At 41.3% G+C, this 25,354-nt stretch overlaps 1 protein-coding gene across 2 annotated transcripts in view; it reads left to right on the top strand.

Annotated features, from left to right (window-relative positions):
* The window catches only part of ZNF385D (zinc finger protein 385D), a 914,313-nt gene that overhangs the window by 603,149 nt on the left and 285,810 nt on the right, over positions 1-25,354 (top strand). Inside the window, exon 1 of one of the 2 annotated variants that reach the window (XM_032331196.1) lies at positions 10,785-11,153. The exons of the other annotated variant lie outside the window; for it this stretch is intronic. Coding sequence (XP_032187087.1) covers positions 11,132-11,153 — 22 coding nt within the window. The 5' untranslated portion in view covers positions 10,785-11,131. Of the gene's footprint in view, positions 1-10,784; positions 11,154-25,354 lie in introns of those variants that run through there. 2 annotated transcript variants of the gene reach the window in all.

The following is a 25,354-nucleotide window of genomic DNA, read 5'->3' on the forward strand; positions in this document are numbered from 1 at the left end:
GCATAAAAGCTCCCCAGCATAAAGGTGAGTCTTTGTTTACCTTTTGAAAATGCTTGCACAGGAAACTGTGGATAGCCATTTCCAATACAGAGAAGGCCAGTTGATCAGATAGCAGCAAAACTAATGAAAAGCATCATGGAAGTGACAGCAAGATTAATTAAGTTCCTCCAGCCCTATTCACGTGTGGCTGTGCGGAGTTCCTTTGGGTACTGCTGCAGTTAAATGGTATTCATGGTGACAAATACTGTAGATTTCCAGAACTGACACTTTTGAGTCAAGGGTAAAAATCACATTCGGTCATTTTATCCACCCAAAGGATCAGAGATGAGCCCTTAGGATTATTAGTATGTTTGAGCAAAGCCAAGATTGAAATTGAGATATAATTAAAAGAATGTTGAAACTGTAATATTTTGTTTTCCATTTACACATTCCCTTTATGTGTTTTAGACATTTTGACAGAGGAAGCCAAACAAATTTCCATCTACTGTATTTGACTGGAGGCACAGAATTATGCACACTTGGAAACACTTTCAATTACTTTGTGAATTCTTGCAATATTGGGGCAGAGTTGCACTGTCTCTCTCCTTACCCTATATAGTTATTATCACAGCATATATAAAAATGGAATGTCTGTGACCTAAAGCATCCAAATTTACTAGAGCTGTACTCAATTTATCTTAAAGGATCTATTTTTTTTTTAAAGCAAAAGAAGAAATTCAATATGATCCTGTTTTCTTCTTCCATTTTGTTTGCAAGCACATTTGTTGTGGGGCTAGATGGGGAAAGGACTGATTCTCAAATTGCTGCCCAGGAACCATAAGTGAATTTTATTATAAGAAAAATTGGAAACCTCTGGAGTGTATAAGATCTTTCAACCTGCTATACAAGATATATTAACTCATGTTATTGTGTCGCCAAATGTCTTTGGAGGAGGCATATTATTATATTTCCGTCCTTGGAAACACTTTGAGGCTCATTCATGTATTCATTCAGCAAACACTTCCTACATAACCTGCCAAATAAAATTAAAACCCTTTAACCAGGAATGTGAGATCACGTCCAATAGGGGTTCTGTGTTTTCCTCTCTAAATTTACTTTGCATGGAAATATTTTATGGAACTTGCTCTTTAATACTCTAATTTGTTCTTGCTCTCCCAGACATATCATTCACAATCCCATCCTTGTTTTATGTCATTTGCCAACTTTTTCTGCATTTAATCAATCGGAACTGAAACCAAAGACCAAGTTCAAGTTCCACTTCTTCTGAATAGCTTTCCAGATTTACCTGAAACCATCATAATTTTATCTTACTTTTACAAGCACGTCCTACATTGTTCATTTGTCATTTACCTTATATTAACTTTGGTTTTATTTGTATTTTTGGATACATGCTTCATCTCCTTAAATAAGATACCAAGTGCTTTTCAGAACAGGGTGGTAGCTTAAACATTAGAGTTTGGTACTTTGATATTTAGGATCTCTGCTTTTATTTATTTATTTATTTATTTATTTATTTTGCCAGTGATGATGATACTAGTTTTGGTCTCACTTCCTTTTAGTGAGGCACCAAACAAGGCAGTGGGAGACTTCTAAACTTGCAATGTGGTGGCCATCAATTTTTGAAGATGGTATCTACATAGAGGAAGAGCAACTTTATTAAAAAAAAATAAAACCAGATAAAAATATACACTTCTTGAAGGATTTGGGGGGAAAGAACATGGCAGGGAAATAATAGTCTGAAAGGCTTCAGAAAGGAAGCTAGTGATAATTCCTGTTATAAGGGAAACAGAACTATCAATTAATCAGGCCAATGCACTAATAAATCATCTGTTAGAGAATCTAGGGGTTTAACTAGTGTCCCCCTGAATCATTCTCTCCTTAAACTCTCTTCTGTTCTTGGGGCACCTGGGTGGCACAGCTGGCTGAATGCCTGACTCTTGGTTTCAGCTCAGGTCCTGATGTTGGGGTCATGACATCAAGCTCCACACTGGGTTCCAGGCACCCTCAGTCTGCTTGAGATTCTCTCTCCCTCTCCCTCTGCTGCTCCCACTTGGGCTCTCAGTGTCTATCTCTCTGTAATAAATAAATATTTAAAAACACACAAATAAAAAAAAGAACTTCTCTTCTGTTCTTGACTCCCATATTGGCCTTCTGACTTGCCCATAACAAGTTTTTATTTTTTAGACTCCATTAATTTATTTGTCAGAAAGAGAGAGGGCACAGACAGGGGGAGTGGCAGGCGGATGGAGAGGCAGTCTCCCCTCTGAGCAAGGAACCCAATGTAGGGCTTGATCCCAGGACTCCAGGATCATGACCAGAGCCAAAGGCAGACATTCAAATGACTGAGCAACCCACGTACCCTTGTCCACAACACTTTCAATCTCTATCTTGCCTAATAGGTGATCAGTCATCCCATTCTTTTTTTTTTTTTTAATTTTTAATTTTTTATTAACATGTAATTTATTATTAGCCCCAGGGGTACAGGTCTGTGAACTGCCAGGTTTACACACTTCACAGCATAGCACATACCTTCCCCAATGTCCACAACCCAACCACCCTCTCCCTCCCCTCCTCCCCCTGGCAACCCTCAGTTTGTTTTGTGAGATTAAGAGTCTCCTGGGGTGCCTGAGTGGCTCAGTGGGTTAAGCCACTGCCTTTGGCTCAGGTCATGATCTCAGGGTCCTGGGATCGAGTCCCGCATCGGGCTCTCTGCTCAGCAGGGAGCCTGCTTCCTCCTCTCTCTCTCTCTGCCTGCCTCTCTGCCTACTTGTGATCTCTCTCTGTCAAATAAATAAATAAAATCTTTAAAAAAAAAAAAAAAGAGTCTCTTATGGTTTGTCTCCCTCCCGATCCCATCTTGTTTTATTTTTTCCTTCCCTAGCCCCCAAACCCCCCACATTGCTTCTCAAACTCCTCATATCAGGGGAACCATATAATAATTGTCTTTCTCTGATTAACTTATTTTGCTCAACTTAATACCCTCTAGTTCCATCCACATCGTCACAAATGGCAAGATTTCACTTCTTTTGATGGCTGAATAGTATTCTATTGTGTGTATATATACCACATCTTCCTTATCCATTCATCTGTTGATGGACATCCAGGTTCTTTCTATAGTTTGGCTATGGTGGACATTGCTGCTATAAACACTCGAGTGCACATGCCTCTTCAGATCACTATATTTGTATCTTTAGAGTAAATACCCAGTAGTGCGATTGCTGGGTCATAAGGTAGCTCTATTTTCAATTTTTTGAGGAACCCCCATGCTGTTTTCCAGAGTGGCTGCACCAGCTTGCATTTCCACCAACAGTGTAGGAGGGGTCTCCTTTCTCCACATACTCACCAGCATCTGCCATTTCCTGACTTGTTAATTTTAACCATTTTGACTGGCATGAGGTGGTGTCTCATTTGTGGTTTTGATTTATAATTCCCTGATGCCAAGTGATGTGGAGCACTTTTTAATGTGTCTGTTGGCCATCTGGATGTTGTCTTTGCAGAAATGTCTGTCCATGTCCTCTGCCCATTTATTGATTGGTTTATTTGTTCTTTGGGTTTTGAGTTTGATAAATTCTTTATAGATTTTGGATAGTAACCCTTTATCTGATATGTCATTTGCAAATATCTTCTCCCATTCTGTCAGTTGTCTTTTGGTTTTGTTGACTGTTTCCTTTGCTGTGCAAAAGCTTTTGATCTTGATGAAGTCCCAATAGTTCATTTTGCCCTTGCTTCCCTTGCCTTTGGCAATGTTTCTAGGAAGAAGTTGCTATGGCTGCGGTCAAAGAGGTTGCTGCCTGTGTTCTCCTCAAGGATTTTGATGGATTCCTTTCTCACATTGAGGTCTTTTATCCATTTGGAGTATATTTTTGTGTGTCGTATAAGGAAATGGTTCAGTTTCATTTTTCTGCATGTGGCTGTCCAATTTTCCCCAACATCATTTGTTGAAAAGACTGTCTTTTTCCATCGGACGTTCTTTCCTGCTTTGTTGAAGATTAGTTGACCATAGAGTTGAGGGTCTATTTCTGGGCTCTCTATTCTGTTCCGTTGATCTATGTGTCTGTTTTTGTGCCAGTACCATACTGTCTTGATGACAGCTTTGTAATGGAGCTTGAAGTCTGGTATTGTGAAGCCACCAACTTTGGCTTTCTTTTTCAATATTCCTTTGGCTATCCGAGGTCTCTTCTGGTTCCATATTATTTTTAGGATTATTTGTTCCATTTCTTTGAAAAAAAAAAAAAAGGATGGTATTTTGATAAGGATTGCATTAAACATGTAGCTTTCTTTCGGTAGCATAGACATTTTCACAATATTTGTTCTTCCAATCCATGTGCATGGAACATTTTTCCATTTCTTTGTGGCTTCCTCAATTTCTTTCCTGAGTACTTTATGGTTTTCTGAGTATAGATTCTTTGCCTCTTTGGTTAGGTTAATTCCTACGTATCTTATGGTTTGGGGTGCAATTGTAAATGGGATTGATCCTTAATTTCTCTTTCTTCTGTCTTGTTGTTAATGTATAGAAATGCAACTGGTTTCTGTGCATTGATTTTATATCCTGATACTCTATTGAATTCCTGTACAAGTTCTAGAAGATTTGGAGTGGAGTCTTTTGGATTTTCCACATAAAGCATCATATCATCTTCAAAGAGTGAGAGTTTGACTTCTTCTTTGCCAATTTGGATGCCTTTAATTTATTTTTGTTGTCTGATTGCTGAGGCCAGGACTTCTAGTACTATATTGAATATTAGTGGTGATAATGGACATCCCTACCATGTTCCTGACCAGCCATCCTGTTCTTAACTGGCCTTTCCACAAGCCTTTGGGATTTCTCTAACCTAATGTCTCTTCCTTTTCTGATCCTTGGCTCCAAGCACGGTAAAGTTTGCTGCTTCCTAAATCTTGGACAAAGTTTGATGTTAATGGCATAATCTACTCACTAACCCAAAAAGACATGCCCCTGGCATACATTTCTGCTGTGTCCTGGAGTATGTTAAAACATTCAAGGAATTAACATATATTTCTATGACCCCAAAGAAGCCTTCATTCTACTTGGGGGATATTGACAATTGGGAAGGTCACTGAAAGCCAATCTGATAAATACTGTAATGGATTTCTATAAAGATTGTGTGAGTGCTCATTAGGGGAACACATGAGTCAGACATAAATCAGTCCAGGGAAGACTTCTTAGAAAACAAAATATCTTAGCAGTTTTGGATGTTGAATATAAGTATTTAGACAAAGGGGAATACAAAAGGGCATTTCTGGTAGAATATAACTATATTCTCAGTAAGACCAGGATAGAATATCATCCTGAGGTAGAAGACTTTTGGGATACTTATTTACTTAACAAATATTTATTGTATACCTGCTCTTATCTAGACAGTAGATATAGCATGAACATGGTAGACATGCCCCTTCCCTCATGTCCTCATCGTACTGGGGGGAAGGAAACAATAAACTGTAACCAATGAATGTATGAATGAGCTAAAGGATATTTTAGGTCCTTTCCTCCACATGGAGAAAGGTGAAAGATGTTCTAAACTGTAATAGAGAAGCTGATAGGCAGAAACCTCTAGAATGTAAGCTCCTTGTAGACAAAGATTTCTGTAACTTCATCAATGTTCCTTCAGCACCTAGAATAGTACTTGGCAAATGAATACCCAATACCCAATATGTTGCATAAATAAAGAAGCCTAGGCCACAGCCAGCTCCGAGGTAAGAATTCTAAGAGGGCTCCTAATGCTAGGTACTAAATATTGTAAAGAGCTCCTATTAATTGACTATCGGAATAGATAGGACCATATGTAGAAGGATGTATTTGGTGTCTCCAAAGACAGAGAAATTCAGATAGATAGAATTTTGGAATATCATAGTATTAATAGTTTTTTTTTTTAATTATTCTTAGCTCACAATTAGCACTTCTTTTCTTGTAGGCAATTCATTTTCCAGACTAAGGTCCCTGGGCATTTAATTTCAGTGGAAGCATCAAGTAAGAATCTAGGAATAAAAATGATTTATGAATTTATAACAGTGTCTACACAATCTAAAAAATTAATCAAAAGACTATAAGGACTAATTGAACTAGACATTTGTTCTCATATAGACCAATTACTTATTTCTCCCCTTTCTAAATTATTTTAAGGGTGGGTGGTGATGTATCAGACAAAGACAAACTCAGGCATAAAATAAATAGTCTTCAATCAAATATCGTTCATATGTTGACAAATATTCATTCAACAAATTGTTACACTTACAGCAAATATCAGTCATCAAGAATCAATGTATTTGGCCCCTTGCTCTTACAATGTTCCAGTGTTCAGAGTTGACCCTCTTTTCTTCTTCCAAAAGAATATACTCCTTTGAAGATATCATCTGGCCTCATGGATTAATTACCATCTTTAAAATGATGACTTTCAAGTTTAAATATAAAGCCCAAACTTCTCCCCTGATCTCTAGACCTATATAGCCAAACTTCTGTAAACACTTTCACTTGAATATATAATAGAATTGTAAACCACAATGCCCCACATCAACCATCTCCTAAAGCATGTTCTTCCACAGCATTCTCCACATCAGTTAGTGGAGATCCCAACCTTTCGTTGCTCAGTCCCTCAGCCTTCAGTAATCCATTACCATTTTATTTCTCTTCTATTGCCTACCCAACCCACAGCAAACCCTACTGACCTATTTTGAAGTACACACAGACTCTGACCGTGTTTTGCCACCTCCACTGCTCCTACTTGATCCAAATCATCATTTCTTTTCTAGATTCTCACAAAGTCTTCCTTAAATGGTCACCTTGCATCTTCCCTTCCTTCCCTTTATCCATTCTCTATTAATCAGTCATAATAAACCTATTGAAATATGTCAAATCATGTTATTCCAAAGGCATCCTATATAAACCAGAATAAAAGTCAAAATATGGTCTTATAATATTGTCTACAAAGTCTTACTGAATTAGGCTCTATGTGACCACTTTGACCTCATTTCTTTTTTTTTTTAATTGAAGTATAGTTGATAATGTTATTTTATTATTAAAAGATAATAGTGATGTAACATGAAGAATGGATGGGATTTGGGGAAGCTGGAATTAGGAACATTGGATAAAATTTTATTGCTGCAATATAGTAAGAAATGAAAGTGGACGAAATTAAGGCTCAGGGGATGCAATGGGAGACACAACTAGGCTGTGCTAACTCAATGCTAAATTACTGCGGCATTCAGCGCTGAGAACTTGAAAGGACAAGCAAGCTCACAAACTGTGGCCTGCAGTAACACCTGGCATCGGTATTGCATAGAATTTAGGAACAGCTGCTGCTAAGCTTGGACAAATTCAATTTGTGTAAACATTTTGTATAAAACACCATCAACCTCAAAGAACTGACTGCAGGCACATAGAAAAGTATGATGTTTTACACCCAATATGGTTGTGTTCAGTATGTTCATTCATTCATTCTCAAATATTTATGGAGCAGGAACAAGTGCCTGATACCCTTGTAGGGATGGTAGATACAGCCATGAACAAAAATCCCTGCCCTCATGGAGATTATATTCCAGTGAGAAGAGATCAAAATAAACGGGTATCTACAGTAGTGTGTCAGATGGTGACAAGTCCTATGGAAGGAAGCTACGCTGACAAACTTTTGAGCAAGACTTGGAGATGAGGGATCCAGACAGGCAGCTATTTGGCTTTTGGAGCAGAGAGAAAATTCTCTGCCTACCATAACGTTTTCGCTCAAAATATGGACTTGGTTTTAGGGCATCTTTTGTTTTAATCATGAAGGGTATATTTCTATCTGGCAAGGAGTGACCTGATTCCCTCTCAGGATGCCCCAGCTTCTCAGAGCAGCTTAGAGACAGAGAATGGTCATGGGTGTGAACCAGGTCCTTCCCTGAAAGCAGCTGAGTCCTCTTCTGGATGTGACATATGGAAGCATCTCTCAGGCACAACAGACATGTCCACAACCCCATGTCTAGCCAACATGAGCTATGCCTTTATTTGGATGTTATTCTATTTTAAAATAAAAATAGTTGCTTTTTTTCCCTTTATAAATGCAATGCATATAAATAATTTTAGGGGAAACAATAAAAAGTGTACAATTAAAATAAAAATCACTTGTTTTCCACCCATAGATAAGCACTGTTTCTATCTGAGGTTTTGATATTCCAATAACCCTTAGTTGAGGAAGGGTGAGGCATAGCCCTTTAAATAAAGCAGGTGCCTTCCTTTGTGGGGGTTGAACAGAATTCCAATGCGTGCGTGTAACACTCAGTTCCCTTTCAGATGCCATACTCTTCCAGAGGTTAAATGCTGCTTTTAAAGGAAGATCCTCTATAGACCAGGCAGAGGTTGGAATATTCTATGACTGAATATTCTCTGTCTGTATATTCTGTCCAAGTAGATACATATTTTCCTGGAGCATACAGTGACATAATTTGATTGGGGAAGACCTTTACCTGAGCGACTATAAATGGGAAATCTTTTATTTATTTGTTTATTTATTCCTTCCATTCTTTCCTTTTTTTTTTTTTTTTTGTAGGGAGAGGGGAAGGGGCAGAGGGACTAGGAGAGAGAGAATCTTAAGCAGGGTCCTTGCTCATTGTGGATCCCGAGGGTGGGCTTGATCTCAGGACCCTGAGATCATGACTTGTGATGAAATCAAGAGGCAGACACTTAACTGACTGAGCCACCTAGGCGGCCCTGTAATTTAGTTCTCTGAATAAAGAAATCTTCTGGGGATGCTAACATAAATTCAAAATACAAGGAATAAGACAAGTATACTTTACTGACGGCACCACTGAGAAACGCTTAATGTCTCTGAGCCTCTGGTTCATTTGTCCTCAGTTTCAAGGTCCTGTTTATCAGGACATTGATAATATCCACTTTTTTATATGTCAGTTTGTTAGTAAGAAAGATGGCATAAGTGAAAGTATCTTGTGACTGCAAAATGCCATACAAATGCAAGGTGTTATTAATTATTAAGACAGTCCTTTAGTGTCTTAAACCTCCTGTCTTAAACTCAACTCTTCAATGCTTGCATCTTTGAACTACAGGAACACAAATGGACCAGGAACTGTAGCATTAAACTACAGTGCCCCCTAGCCCATGTAGGAGGTCAGGACAGCTGATGAGCTTCATGAATAAGCTCTACCACAGATGGTTCCTTTGCCTGGGGGAAGGGCCATTAATTGTACTTTTGGATGATTTCCATCTGTCCAAAAGGAAAAACACTTACGTTTTTTGTGTTTTTTTTTCCCAGTATTTTCCTGTAACGTTCTTTTTATTTCTGATTTTTAAAAAGGAATAAAAAAATGTATTCTTTACTATTTAAAATTTTGTCCTCCAAATTGCTTTCAATGAAGAGTATTTCTAACAACAACAAAACAAAAACAACAACAACAACAAAACAACTAGATTTATCCAAAGACTCATTGTAATGTTCCTAACTTATACATGATTACCCATTCACAGTCACCAAATTCTTTATAATCCACTGTAAAAGAGGATATTGGTCATAGCGTTTTTTTTTCACAGAGAGGAAATAGGGGGTTTAGCTTTTTTTTTGTAAGATTGCCAAACACGCTGCTATTATGAGCTTCAGCCCAATATTCAGTTCCAATATGCATTAAATCTACCCATAGAGACAGGATTGTGCAAAGAAAGACCGCTGGTTATTTTAATATCACAATGTAGAAATATTTGCTATCATGGCTTATAAAAACCTGTATTGAAAATATATCGACTACTTCATTCCATAGGTTACAGTTCTTTTGTTATCTTCAGTTCTTAATTTTATAGATTTTTGTGGAAATTTTTAAGTTTCAGTGGTCCAGTGGTTAAGTTGGATCCCAGAGTGATGAGTCCTTAGGAAACTGAACTTGTTTTATGGGTTTATTTTCCATGCTGAGCATTTAAGTATTAATCAGCGCCGCTTTCAGGGATTTCTTTCTAACATCCTTTCCTATGTAAGATAAGGACTGCAATTCATTAGACTACTGGAGGAGCCAGAGGCTTTGCTAAGCTTTGCCTTTCTTGACTGTTCATCTCAAATCTAATGTGAGTTTGTGTGTGCTTGTGCGTGGGCGTGTCTATACTGGTGACCAGACCTGAATTATGACACAATCTTGGTTGTCTGGCTAGATTGTCTCTCCTCTTCAGGGGTCAAAGATTATTTCAGCCTCAGTGTCCTTTCTGCTACCTACTATGGGAAGCAGCAAATGTGAACTTGTGAAACAGAGGGGTGACTTTTATCACGTTATTTTTCTTTACATGTCTCTATCAACCTAGCTCAGAAAATACTGAAGAAATAAAAAAAAACCACCTCAACTACTAGGTTTCTGTGCTCTGATCATTTCTAAAGTGAAAACCTCTATTACCCTATCAATGGTCCCTTGAGTGTTTTATTCCCCTTAGGCATAAACATCACAAGCAACAAACCCTCAAGCCCACAGCAAAGAGAATGCAGACACAGGACACCATTCCTTTTCCCACTGCTTTTTTAACTTGGGGTGGTAGGCTAAATTTTGGCGAGGATGGTGGCATTCACGGGAGGGGCGGGATAAAATTGTGTCTAATTACACGTTAATGGCAGCGCTCGCCTTAACCACTTTCCCTCCCGCACTGTGCTGAATTTCCCCTGTGTGCTCCCATGTGGATCCGGAGACCCTTCTCTCTTTAAGAGAGCCTCCCGCGCCCCTCACTCCGCCCCCTCCCAGGTCTCTGGGCTCGTCAAAGCTTCCCGAGAGCCATGGTTGGTCCAGGCAGGCAGTTGGAGCACCTCATGGAGCCGCTGCTAACCGGGGGTGGGGTGGGGTGGGGTGGGGGGGTCTGTTTGTAGTACTCTCAGTCCTGATGTCACAGGCGCGGCAAGGACATCGCAAGGAGGAGTCGGATTACAGTAAGGATGGGCAGTGCAGCAGGCAGCCGGAGCGCACGCTCCAGCCGCCGGGGATCGTAACCCGGGAAAGGCAGCCTGCAAGGCGCTCATCCCGCGGAGGACGCACGCTCAGCGCTCGCAGCTCTCCGCGCCGGGGACATTTCCACCGAATGTAGCATGAAACGGCTCTGCTCTGCGTGTCAGCCTTGGGTGCGAGCTGATGCTGAAGACGCCGCGGTGGGGTTCCAGCTGTCTGATTAATGAGAAACATAATGTATTTTGGTGAGTGTTAACTCTGATGATGTAATTCTGGGGGTGTCCAGCTCTTCGTCAGTGCAGACCAGCCCTTTAAAAAATCTTTAAGCTGCGAGAATATATTACGTTAAACCTACCTTCAGTTGGCAACCAAGCTGAACCAAGCTGGTGCAGCCTTCAGGGCTTCCTTTGTGCTACAATTGGGGCTGTTTATTTGTCGTGGATGAGTTTAAGTTGGAAAAGAAAGGAAACTGGTGGGGGTGGATAAACTTTGCCTTGATTTGTCTGCATGAAGTTGGCTTTTTTAGCTAGGTGAAGAAGGAGAAATGGTGCGGCGTGGGAAGTCATGGGCTCACTCAATGGAATGTAAAACTAAGTTCCTGTACTATTGATGCTGTGAAAGCTTGGTCTGTATCAATGTTTCATTAGACGTTTTGGTTTTTCCCTAATTCTGAGCCAAAAAGGGAAAACATTCTTTGGTGTGCTGTGATTGAACAGCTGAGGACGCTTCTCCATACCGTCCCATTTTCCTTCTAGTTAGAACAGCCTAGCCCAAAATGCAAATTATTTTAAATCTTTAGAGGTCTCGAAGCTGTTAAATATTTGTGCAGTTTAGTTGTGTGCTACAGTGGAAAGCTCCCTGAAGATTTTCAGCTGAGCTGCCCGCATTTCCAGAAAACATGTTGAGGCTTAGATCTGGGCTATCACTGGAGCACTGTAAGCGGGCTGGGAGCTTGTGTTCGCACTGTAACGCTGCAACTTACTGCTGGGAGAGAAGGCTCAGCCCCTTCACTAAATAAGAAGCAGCCAAGGGTTGGGACTGACCCCCCCCCCCCCGAAGTTATGCTTTCCTTCTGTAAGTTCCATCCCGCGTCATCATCCGAGGGCATCTATCTGATATTAAGAGGTTTGTGAGAACAGCTGGAGAGGGGCCAGGGAAGAATTCCAAGATGCAAATGCTCTGGGTCATTTCTTGGTTTGCTTTAAATCTGAGATCGAGAGTCATTTTTCAGATTAAAGAGGTGCTTGGGTAAACTTGTGTTGGGCGAGTATTCGATTCCTGGTCATTTATTTGTGTTTACTGTTTGCTTTTGTTTTCTTGAGACTTTGAAATATTTGTGAAAGTATGGAAGGAACACAAGTTGGGAAAGCTGAATGCCTTTAGCTGTCCTGAGAGCAGTTGTGATTTCCCTATCATGTGTGTCGTATTAGAAAAGAAGTCTTAAAAATAACTAAAGTTGATTTGGAAGAAACAATCCTCATTTCAAAGCCAAATTTAAGCCGAATCCAGAGTTGAACAACACCTCTTTCCAGGCGTAGTGATGGAGGTGGTAACCTTGTTTATTGGCAACCTATAAAACACCAAGTTGTTTTTCATGAATATATTTTTGGTAAATGGGAAATCTTGTAAAGGAATATGTCTTTTGCACAAAATAAAATTTTGGCATCTGTAATGATACTGAGGGATAGGAAGTAGATTATAATTTTAGTTAAAGTTTTCAGCCTCTTGTAACAATTCCTTGTGTGATTGTGTTGAGGAAGGAAGGTTGGCCAGAGTAGTGGCATAGTCCAAAAGTACTGGTCAGTAGCCATCCGTGCTATCCTGGATTATCATGTGGCTGTTGGAGAAATGTTCACTGGGCTAGCTCATGTTAACTGTAGGCTAGTCCAGCTGTCTTGTAAAGCAGGGTGATTCACAGGGCAATTAGTTTCACTGTGTAATGCAAGTTTTTAATAGAACCAATTGAAATGTGATGTCCTACTTCAGATGAAACCGTACTCTTTTAAAGGCAAAGCTAAAGTTGCCCTCTGTGTCATGAACAGGGTTCAGTCTCACCATAATTCCAGCGTGAGATACGTTTTTCTATTCCTGGAGGAAATCGTGGGTATTCAGGAATGTCGTTTATTTCAGGTTACGCTATGCAGCCCCTCACTCAAGCTGTTAGACATTCAGAACTCTGAGAGCCCACCTGTCTCTAATAAAATGCATGGTGTAAGAGCTAGGGCAAGAAGAATTGAGCAAAACAACCCAGGCATTTTCAAGATTCAGTAGCATGCTAATGTTTGCAAATCCCTAAGATGACATATATATGTGTGTGTGCGTGTGTGTATGTGCGTGTGTGTGTGTGTGTGTATTTGTGTGTTTGTGTGTATTTCCAAAACTTTAGGTATTTCAGGTAGTTTTTTGAAAGCAATACTTTCACTTTTTAGTTTGGTTGCCCGTGACTTTCTTCTTCATTCTTGAACTGAGTTAGGGAGAACATGGACAAAGAGCAAGCGGGGCTGCATTCCTGGGCTTTTCTGGTGGTTTATGGGAGTGGAGTTGAGGCGGCAGAAGACTTATTTGCTTCTCCAGCAGGGAGTGATGAGGAGCACGGTGATGCTGTAAAGCCAGGTAAACTGATATGTAGGCAGGATACTTACCGCCCTTATAAATAATCTAATTTGTCAGTGTTGCTCAATACCCCCCTTCAAATATAACTGAAGCATCATTGCCTGAACAGGCTGGCCCAGCCTGCCTGCTTTTCTGTATGTCTCTCTCACCTTAGGGACTGGACTACTGGACCCCGTCCTTGCTCAGTTGGAGTCAGTTTCCTGTGTGTGCAAGTGGGTGGAATATGTAATATTTCCAGTTCTCAAGAATAGCTCGTTTTGAGTGTGCTGTCTCAGACTTACAAGACTAATGGACCCTTTTAATGACTTAAGCCTCACTCTTACCTCCTATTGAAATTTTAGTGCAGTGTTTTCAATAATTGTTCATTTGCACTTACTGTGCAGTGATTTAAGAGTTTGCTGTTCAGTCACCGTGGATACTTTTGTTACTTATGCTATCGATCTTGCATTCATTACTTGGAGTTAAAAATAAGGTTCACAGAGGAGAGAGAGAAGCAAGGAAAATCCCAGCCAGCAACCTGATTGGGGATTTATAGTAAAAGCAAGGAAAAAGAATAAATACGTATGAAACTCCCTCCCCACCCCCATAAATATTTTACATAGTTAAAAATTACATGTGCCAAGGATGAATAACCATTAATAATTAATCCAGAAATAAAAGCAAGGCAGCTGGGAGGCTTCTCCTCAGATTAAGGAAGAGAGGCTGTGGGTGGTTGTCACTACAACAGACCTGAGCTGCTGGGTTACAGTTTGGTTAAGAGGAGTGTGCTGGTATGAAGGGCATGTTCTTTGCTTGAGTGCATCCCGGCTATTTGTCAGAGCCTGGCAGAAGGTTGTAACCGTGTACTCTCTCCAGCTCTAAGTGCCGTATGTCTGAATCATCTACCCCCTCCATCTGGCCCACCACATTTCTCCACTGCTGGAGCGGTGAGTCGTTGCCAGTGGTCAAGTCAACCTCAAACATTGTCCATCGTTGGCCAGAGAGGGGCCGTGTCTTGATCCCTTGCCATCAGGAGAGAAAACAGGAGGCTGATTGCACTGAGGAGATTCTGTGTGGCTGAAATTAAAGATGTTTTCAGGCCCGGGTCCACCAGCTGGAGACTCTGGGGAGCTTACAGCCAATCAGAGACCGGGGCTTGCTCCATGAGAATAATCTGGAAAAAGGAAATGATACACCCTCAACAAATGAACAGAACGTAGAGACAAATAATAGAGCCCACTCTAAATGCTACTGTTAACAGTGTGCTAAATAAACCCTGAGAAAGGGGCAAACTCAATCTAGAAAGTGTGAGAGGGCCATTCAAGTTCAGCTTACTGTTTCTTGTGGATCAGCTGTTTCCCTTAAAATGCCTGCAAAAAACAGAAAAAAATACTCTGCGATATGCCGATCATAACAAGAAATACTTAATTGAGGAAACTTGTAATACAACAGCTAGACAGAAATCTGGTAGGAAAATTCTAGCCCAGAAACCTATTCCCCAGCCTCTAATAGATACGTTAGTACATTGTCGTAAGAAGGACTTTTGTTTTTCCCCTGGGATGCTGAGAACATTCTCACGTCAGCATTTACACTTTTGGTTGTGGCTGGACCATCAAGTTTCACCTCTGAAGCAGTCTGTTAGGAAAACAGTTAAGTGGCAAGGTTATGGGGAAGGAAATGAGCAGAAAACAGCAGGCAGCAGAGAAAAACATTCCTCTTTTCTTGTGTGTTTTCAGTGGAAACATTTAACTCGTCCTAATTAGTTTGTACTAAGTGATCTGTTATGGGGAATTAGGTCCACTAGAGTCTCTCTAAATGCTCTGGAGGTGTTTCTATCTTCCTGAGGCTGACGGGAGGACAGAATAATCGGGAAGGAACTTGCTAGTGCAGATTACCCTTTTTAAAGCTTGAAGTCATTACCATTATGTTTTATTACAAATGAATCTAAACGACATGCAATAAATTACTACATAACAGGGATGGAGAATGTGACAGGTGAATCCTGTCAGAAGGGATCACGTGCAGGAACCAGCAATCGAAGAGAACTTGGAAAACCATAAAGGTTTCTTTCTCAAGGCACGCTCTCTTTTAAATTCATGTGAAGCTCTTATTTTAAGGAAACGAATGCCAGATTTGATCAATATGCCAGTAGCATGGAATCCTTATTACGCTCTTAAATTTTGAGCAAAAAATATATTTTTAAGGACCTTATTAGTTGCTGTAATTATATGGAAATGAGATGGGTTTATTTAAGGGATATGTTCCAAAATTCATGAGATAATGACGATTTGCAAGGTTACCATTTTGTGGGTGGCATAATTGTTCCAAAAAACAAATGAAAAATTTAAATTAGTGGTTTCTGACTTTCATTCCAGAAGATTTGGTCACAGCTGCTTTTGACTGAAACCTCCCCTGATAAGGCAAGATGTGTTGGCGTGTGTGTGTGTGCGCGCGCGTGCACGCTTCATATTGGATCATCAAATAGTGCCTTTTTATGTATATATCTGAATTTCATTGCTCATTCACATCTTGTATGTGTTCCTGAATCTTTGCACATCATTTAAAAGGTAAAACATTGGTTTAACAAGATGGATATTAAACTATTTTTTTTTAGCACAGCTGGCTTCAAGTTTAACAACCATTATATACATTAGAGGTTTAAAAAAAATCAAGTCATAAGGTTGATTTTCAAGCCTTTTTCTGCTTAAGAAAGAGCAATGCTTGTGCAAGCAGAAACCTATCTCTACTTTGACCTTGAGAAAGAGATGTTTCCATTTGTATTACACTATGAAAAACATGTCAAAAAAAAAAAAAGGTCATAGCTGCTGCCCCCCCCTTTAAAAAAGCCATTACATATCATTTCCCACAAAGATTAGTTTTGCAACAGAATTTCACACATGATTGGTGGCATTAAGAGAAAATACAGCCTAAGAGGTGGCTAGAAATATCAAAGCTTAAAGTGGTTGAGATCATGCTTGAACCAAATTACTAGGGTTGAAAATAGGAAGACGCTTTGCTCTGTCGCAGCGTTAAAATCATTATGAAGCAGCTGGAAGTCGGGCTTCCTTGCATGTGAGCTTTCAGGTTTACACAGCTTTTAAAATGTAAGGTATTTCCAGGAAACCCTCTTGACTCCAAAACCTGACATACATGTGAACCGCCACTGGGGCATTGGATGGGATGCACTGAGCCCCTTCTTATCGGCGTTTCCATCTTCTCTTTTTTCCTACCCTTGCAGTATCACATTTCTGTAAGTAGGGAGGAAAGAGCGAAGTCACCTGGCCAAGGTCAGAAGGGAGACAGCAGTGGCAGGATTGGTGCTCTGAGCAAATGTTGTCTGCCCCAAAGCATCATTGTACCTGGTGGGAGATGAGGGCTGTGGGGTGGGGATGGGGTGGGTGGGCTGAGTGTTCTTGTTCCAGGATGAATGCTGTTGAATTTGTATCCTCAGCACCCCATTTAGCTCAGTGCCAGGTGCGTAGGCACTTCCAAATAGTGTTGATGGTGCACCACAGAATGGGCTGGAGAATTAGGGAGGACGGCTGTCCTCTTCCTCAGCAGGTCCTTTAAGGCTGATGTTCCCAGCCATGTATATGTGTGTTGACAAGAGAAACACTCTCTTTGGCCCTGAAAACATTTTAGCTGCTCCCCGCCTTTTTTTAAACCTTTAAAAGTAAGGACTGGTCCTTAGAAATTCGATCTTAAAATACATGTAAGGAATTCTACAGTCTCTTTTTTGTTTGCATTTATGTCTTTCTTCACAGGACTCTGCAGTGTAAAGAGGAACAGATCTGTAGACTAGTAAGACCAATGGACAAAAATGTCTGAAGAATACCCAATTAAAATCAACATAGAAGGCAGTAGAATTGCAGTTTTTATCCATTCACTTGATCACAGCTTCAGCTCTCAGCTTTACTTGGTTTCAGTGAATTTGCCCCCTCCCCACCCCCTTGCCCCAGTGTGGACATGCTCTTGCCACAAGGCTGGGGTAGATAGGACAGTCTGCTCTGTGCAAATAGCCAGACGTGCCCAGGAGGGCCACTAGTTTTGAAGAGGGTTGTTCCTGAAAGCTGAAGAAAATGGAGATAATTTTGACTACTGTATGCAAGGCTTTTGTAAAATTGTTCTTCACACTTACCTTTTTCATATTCATGCGTTTTGCTGATGAAGGAAAGTGCCTGTGGCAGATTGCTCTGAGGATAAGAACACCATAATGAATGTAAACGCACTTGGATAAACACGGTCCTTTACACTTGTATGGCAATTGGTATTTTTTGAAATGCATCAACATTATGCTTTTTTTAATCCTTCAAATGACCCATTGCAGGAGGTAGATAAAATATAATTATTTCTATTTTGAGATGAGGAATTTGAGCCTCTGACGACTGAAACAACATTGTCAAGGTCGCACAGCTAGTAAACCTTAAGGCCAGGACTCCAGTTTGGTTCTTCTGTGGCTTACTTCAGTGCTCTTTACACCTGATGGAAGAGTAGAGGGGGATATATATGTATTTTTTGAGAAGAAGATTATTTGTAACCTTAATGCTAGAAAAAATATTCCAACTGATAGATAAAGAAATGAATACAGATGATTGGGAAATAAGCAGGTATGTTTGTGTTTTGACTGGGTGGAATCACAGTAACAGAGGTCTGAATGTAATTCATATTTTTATGTCAAGTAATTAATAATTTAAAAAAACCTACAAGTAAAATATTAGAATACTAATCGGCCTCAGGCAGGACCGGGCTTTCTCCACTGCCTCTTGTTTTTCCAAGGCAGTGTTAGATATTAGGGCTTGTATTAATTATAAGCTATATATTCCTGCTGTGTCACTACTTGACTCAATGCTTGCAAAAAAGAAAAAATCCAGGTCATTTGTTCTACAAATGATATTTGATATTTACAGTGACACCGTCTCCGGTATTTGTTCAAGATGGAGTCAGCCTGGTCTTTATTCCATGACTGAGAAAAGAGGGGAAAATGGCCTACGTTAGAATTTATCCATTCCACTTACTGGCTCTATATTCTTGGGCAAGTCACCTCACATTTTTGATATCCAGATTTGTGTAAAAGGAGAATAATGGTAATATGTTTCCCACAGTTCTATTTTGAGGACTAAAATATACAAGGCATATAAAAGTGCCAAGCCCCAGGAAGTACATGGTAAGCCGCCAGTAAAATCTGATTCTTCCTTACTTTTCCCCCTCTATATCCAGCCTAATATACAAATGTATAAAAATATAAAAAATCAGAAAGCAGGAACCATGCTAACTGAAAACAGTTCAAATCAGAAAACACGAACCATGCTGATTCACAAAGGACTTAATGCAGGTAATGTTAGATGGGTGATAGGACCGCTGAGAAGCTACCTGGGGGCTGGGGGAGTCAACCCAGAGATCAGCAATAGCAAGGAACTGGTAGTTGTAAGAAGGAAAGACAAGAGACAGGGGCCTGAAGGCCAGGCCCCAAGGGTCTCCTGGTGGGAGCTGGAATCATGGCAGACCTAAGACATAAAAGGATGGAAGGATTCAGTCTTAGGCATGAAGAGAGACAGAGACATCCTCTCCCTGGCTTCTCCTTTCCACCCCAGTAGTCTGCCTTTGCCTCTCACTGGTAGAAGGGAGCCAGAGGTCAACTGACAGGGCAGCCTAGGCAGCGGATCCTGCAGATGTCAGCACCTGGGTAGTCCAGGGGAAGGTCAGGAAATAGACCTCAGGGCAAATTGGCCTAGAACCTGGAGGGAGATCTTACACCTGATATGAGTAGTGCTTTAAATGAGAGGGTCTCTGCACAAACATCTCAATTATCAGCAAGAGGGTTGCTTGGGAGAGTCCGGTTCTGCAGCCCCTCACCAGTCCTCCAGGTTACCTACTTTGTCAGTTTCTGGTACCGTGACGTTGGATAAATTGGTGAATCCGTCTCTGCTTCAACTTTTTCATTTGTACAGTGGGTTTGACAGCGAGGTTCAATGAATTGCTGAATGCAAGCTTCACAATATGCAAAGCACCATGTGAATGGGCCTTGTTATGAGGATGTAAAAAAACAGAGTGAATTAGAAAGCGAAGAGGGAGCTTGGAAAAAAAAAAAAAAATAACAACTTAGAAATATATGTTCAGCTATGCAGTTTAGCATTCCAGCAGGGATTTCTGAGTGCACTGAGAAAGGAAACATTTGGGTACATCCTCACATAGCCTCTTGTGTGGTGAGGTCAGATGTACCTGTGAGGCCATGTCTAATCTGTTCTTTGTGATTATTTTATAACAGAGGGGAATTGCAGGAGCAAAGGCAGGGGAGAGAAAGTGAGCTGGGCAGGAAACCCTCTGTAACGATTCTGTGCCCCATATTCCTTCCTGTCCAAGGCTCTAATGGGAATACACACATTGAAAGCTGAGGGAGTTTATTAATAGTTGCTTGGGAAGGGAAGAGGGATTTGATATCGATTTTACCTATCCTTCCATGTGTTGCTGGACTTTTAAAGAATGATTTCTTTGGCTGACTGGCCCTGCTATTAAAAAAAAAAAAAAAAAAATTTGAGGCAAAACATTCTGCCCTTCCTGTATGGAGTTATTAGCATCTCTTTCAAAGCCTTCTTGTAAAGCCCTGTGACAGTTCATAACTTATGGTGCCTTGTTTAGAAGCAATGCCAGGTAACTGCTCGGAGCATTGCCCTTGCCCGGCACGATGTGGAAGGCACACGATTGCCACTGGGTGTCTCAATTAGCTGCTCGGAGGGATGGTGAGATATACCTTAGAGGGCTGTGGGGGTCTTTAGGGGAACTATCCTAAGGTTATTGGTTAAAATGTGCTTTAGAGGGGCACCTGGGTGGCTCAGTGGGTTAAAGCCTCTGCCTTCGGCTCAGGTCATGATCTCAGGGTCCTGGGATGGAGCCCCTCATCGGGCTCTCTGCTTGGCGGGCAGCCTGCTTCCCCCCCCCCCCCCTGCCTGGTTCTCAGCCTACTTGGATCTCTGTCTGTCAAATAAATAAATAAAAATCTTTGAAAAGAAAATCCTTCCCTAAAGATACAAAAATGTGCTTTAGAGGGCAGCTTGTCTAAAAAAAAAAAAAAAAAAAAAAAGTTGTTTTTTTTTTTTCTTTTTTTCCTTTAAAACAAATGCTTAAGATCTTAAACATGAACTTTCTGGTCAATTACTTTTTTTTTTTTTTTTTAGCACTGTGGCTCGGTTTTCCCTAATTTTAAAATGCTTAATAACTTAATAAGTTAATGAGAACGTTATAGTGAGAAGCCCCAGGTATGGGCTTTATGGACAGCTTGGTTTCCTGAGAGGGTTTCCCAAGCCCTGTTTGTGGAGAGCAGGCCTGGTGCTGACAGGCAATGCGGAGCCACTGACTGAGAGGGGGTTTAACAGCCTCAGGGCCGGCTTTGTGCCAGGGGCTGGCGTGAGTTAATTCATTGCATCTCACCACCCTCCTTAAGGGATGATCAGTGGATCTAAATCCTGGCTGCTCAGCGGAATTCCCGGGGGAGCTCTCTGTAGCTGCATTGTCAGGGCCCCATTGCCATCCAGTCAGATGAAATCTCCTTCTCTGCGGGTGGAGCCTAGGCGTCTGCGTTTTCTTTCAACACCTGCCTCCGTGAATTCTGAAGGGCAACCAGAACTGAAAACCACTGGGATGGGTCATTTTCACCAGAGCTCATCCTGCACCCTGGGAGTTCCCAGCTTGCCCAGGTCAGCCGGGCAGCCAGGTCAGGAATCCAGCCGAAGACGACCCCTGGAGCCAAGCCCGTGTTCTTTCTCCCTCAACACACTGACTCCCCTTCGGGAAATCAGCCTGTGGTCTAAGTCCTGGCCCCATGACAACCTTCTTGGGCTGCCCTGTTGCCTCTGGAGCAGAAGTCCCTAAGAGATGGGCTCCCTCCTTTCTATTTGGGGATCTTTATAGAGCTGTCACCCAAATGAGGTTCATGCTAGTCGGTTCAGAATCACGGTGGTATGGTTCTGGAAAGGATTTTAGAACCGTACTTGTCGAAACTCGATGTTCATACGTATCACCTGAGGATAGTAGTACACGGCAGCTCTTGATTCAGTAGGTGTGGGTGTGGCCTAGGAGTCCTTTCTAGTAAGTCCCCAGGTGCTCTCCGTGCTGCTGGGCCGCTGACCACACTCTAAACAGTAAGATGTTAGAGACTATTTGTCTGAGCTACAGCTTTCTGCACATACGGGGATTCACCTCTAAGACTCTAACCTAAACCTCCCTATTTCTATCAGGGGACCAAGCATCCTGCTTTGCCTGGTTTCCAGAATGTGGGCTTTCAGGGCTAACACTGAAAAAGTCTTAAGCTGATGACGGTGGTGAATCAGCCACTCTGGTTCCAACAGATCCAGCTTCTAGGAGCTCAAGACTGAGTTCCCCATGGAGAGCTTGGGCAAGTAACTTGATCCCTTTGAGACTCAGTTTCCCTGTCTGTGAAGCAGGAATGATAAATGATAAACTGCCTAGAATAACTGTAGGTATTAAATTAGGTGGTGAGTAGAAAGCACTGGTTCAGTCTCGCTAAATGCTGACTGTGCCAATTGCCCCGAAGTCATAGACGTGAGCCCGCACTCCCTTCATTACTGAAAAGAAATACCCCAAAGGTCAAGGGTCGGTACTCACAGATCATCTGTATTCCACCATCTCTGTGCAAAGAAGACAACTTGTAAACCACCTCCTGCCCCGAGAGGTGATGGGCAAGCCGGGGTGAAGGCGTTGGTGTTCAGTGTATAGTTTTCCTACACTGAATATCAATAGGAATGCTTTTTGTTTGCTGTTTAGGGAAAGGAAGTCCTGGCTAAGGCTTGGCCACCTTGGGACATTTTGAACTGGCCCCTGGTGTTCCTGTCGACCTTGTTCATCCATTAGTGTTTCTCTGAGCTCTATAACAGCTTTTGAGGGCAGCGGCAGCTAATGACTGTGCCTTCCATCTCCTGACCTGTCATTGCGTTAACAATCAATATCCTTAAAACAACACACATACACACACACAAACAGATAAGGCAGCACCTACCTTGCAGCTTCTACTAAAAACACCCATGGAGAGGAAAACAAGAAAGACTTTTAACTCATACGCTTCTTAGCCCAAAGCCTGACACACAGGCAGTGGGTCCGTCAGTGTTTGTTGAGTGCGGTGCCGAATCTGTGGGCATCCCTCTTTCATGCACGTGAATTTCTAATAGAGAGCTGAGGTTCCACTTCCCCGTGTTCAATTGGCTGGTGTTGAGTGATTGAGGCTGGCTTTGCCAGTCCTTACCTAGGAAGGCTGATTCCCTTACCTCCTGTCAGATGCCAGCAGCTTATCAGAGCACTTAGTCTGCCAAATATGTGACTGTTATAGGTGAACCAGGGTGCACTTGTGTTTTTCTATTATGACTAGTGAGTAGGACTGCTACAAGCAGCAAATTACTCCACAGTAGGGGTTACCAGGCCTGAGCTGCTGCAGCCTAGCATTTTAGACAAGAAAGCAAATGTACAACAAAGCGGAAGCTATTCTTGCTTTTCTCGAGCATGACGTGCAATTGCAGAAAAGGCCCAACACAAATCTTTCTTTCCCTTACATCCATTTTAAAGGCAAAATTGGGAGATTTTTGTCTCTGGTCCCAGCGCTGCTTACTGTAGTCAGAGCCTAATGCCATTCTAAAAGGGCATTAAACATGCAGAATCGAAGTCTGCGTCTCATAGACAAGAAAATAGGGGCCCAGTGATTAGTGATTGCTTGTGTCTGGCTAGGAACAAGACTCAAACTAAAAATTAAACTTATCTTTACCTAGTGGTGTGAATTTGGATGAATTGTCCTTGGCCTCAGCTTCCAGATCATTAAATTGGATAATGACAAGTCACCCTATCTCACCAGGCAGCACTGTACCTACTAAAAATAGTTGAGGTTTTTTCAATGCTTAGTCCCTGCCATCACTGTTCTAAGTATATCCCCTCAGCTCTTCCTCAGAACATCCCTGTGATGGAGGAATGATCAGTATGCCTATTTTACAGATGAGGAGATGGAGTTACAGAGAGGTCGAGTAATGGGAGTATAGTAGTAAGGGGCTGAGCTGAGGCATACCTAAGATACCTGGCTCCCCAGCACAGGGCTCATCCACCAGCCTGTTCTATGTGACCCTGAGTATATCTCTCAGCCTCTGAAAACCAGAGCCCAGGAGCATATTCTCACTATTCAGATCCAGCAGCAGGTTTCTGAAGCAGTCAAACAAACTAACAAGCAAACCAACCAAAAAGACCACTATCATATGATCTCCCTGATATGAGGAAGTGGTGATGCAACATGGGGGCTTAAGTGTGTAGGAGAAGAATCAATGAAACAAGATGGGATTGGGAGGGAGACAAACCATAAGTGACTCTTAATCTTACAAAACAAACTGAGGGTTGCTGGGGGGAGGAGGGTTGGGAGAAGGGGGGTGGGGTTATGGACATTGGGGAGGGTATGTGCTTTGGTGAGTGCTGTGAAGTGTGTAAACCTGGCGATTCACAGACCTGTACCCCTGGGGATAAAAATACGTTTATAAAAAATAAAAAATTAAAAACAAAAACAAAAACAAAAACAAAACTCCTCTTCGTTTGCATGCCAGAAGCCATCTGGTGGTGGGGCTGAGGCCCAGATCAAGGGAAGGTTCCAGTTCCCTTCTGGAAAGACGGTCCCTCCAAGGGCAGGTGACAGGAAATCTTGTTCATAGACCACGTTGCACCAATCCCAGTAATGCCTCAAAATCAAGCTTGCAAATCATGTCATCACAAGGACAGCTGGCTTCTGTGTGCCAGGAGAAGTGCGGTGGCCTTCCCCTGTGCATGTGTGTACCCCTTCCAGGGAAAGCACTTTCCTTGCTCAGTGACTTCTTCCCGGACACATCACCCATGATGATTTCTTGTCAGATAATCCTCTGAGCTTATTTTAGTTCCATAAAGCAACAGGGAAGTGAAGGAGACAACTGTCTCTATACCCGGAAGAGACTGTTTTCTCTTCTTTTGGAAAAAGCAATACATATATAATTTTAAAAATCAAATATTATAAAAGGGTAAATAGTGAAAATGGAATCTTTCTCATTTACTCTTGTGTGCTTTCTTATATTTGAGAGTGTACATTCTGTGGAACACAGGGAAAGGAGGGTAGGAGAAATAGTTGAACGTGGTCAAGAGGTACGAACTTCGAGGTATAAGATAAATAAGTCCTGGGGACGTAGTATACATCATGGTGAGCATGGTTAATATTGTATTGTGTATTTGAGAGTTGCTAAGAGAGTAGATCTTAAAAGTTCTCATCAAAACAAAAGAATATTATTGAAACCATGTGAGGTGAGGTTGACTAAACTTATTGTGGTCATTTCTCAATATATACATGTATTAGATCAGTATGTTGCATACATTAAACTTATATACTATTGCATGTCAATTATATCTCAGAGCTGTAAAAAAAATAATAAATTCGATGGGAGAGTATATGTATATACTCCCCTCTTGTTTTTACATGGAATGGAAACCTACCACGAACCCTGTTTTTCATATTGTTTTATTTAGCATAGTTGATGTTTCTCATTCTCTTTATTTTATGGCAACATAGGATTCTAATGCAGGAACATATTGTGATTTATTTTACTGGCCCTTTTGTAAGAGAAATAACTTCTTTCCATTCTTTTACTGATAAAAGCAATGAATATCACATAATTCTTTGTGTGCACGAACACACATATCTATAGGGTAAATTCTTTAAAGTGGAATTTATGGGGCAAGGTATATTAAATTATCATGGGTATTGCCAAAGTGCCCCATGGAAATTTTTTCCTGATTTCTACATATATTCCTGTCATTAAAGAGTAGAAAAACTTTCAAAGTGGTAAACTGTTTA

Source organism: Mustela erminea, chromosome 1, assembly GCF_009829155.1.
Source record: "Mustela erminea isolate mMusErm1 chromosome 1, mMusErm1.Pri, whole genome shotgun sequence".
NCBI classification, from domain to species: domain Eukaryota; kingdom Metazoa; phylum Chordata; class Mammalia; order Carnivora; family Mustelidae; genus Mustela; species Mustela erminea.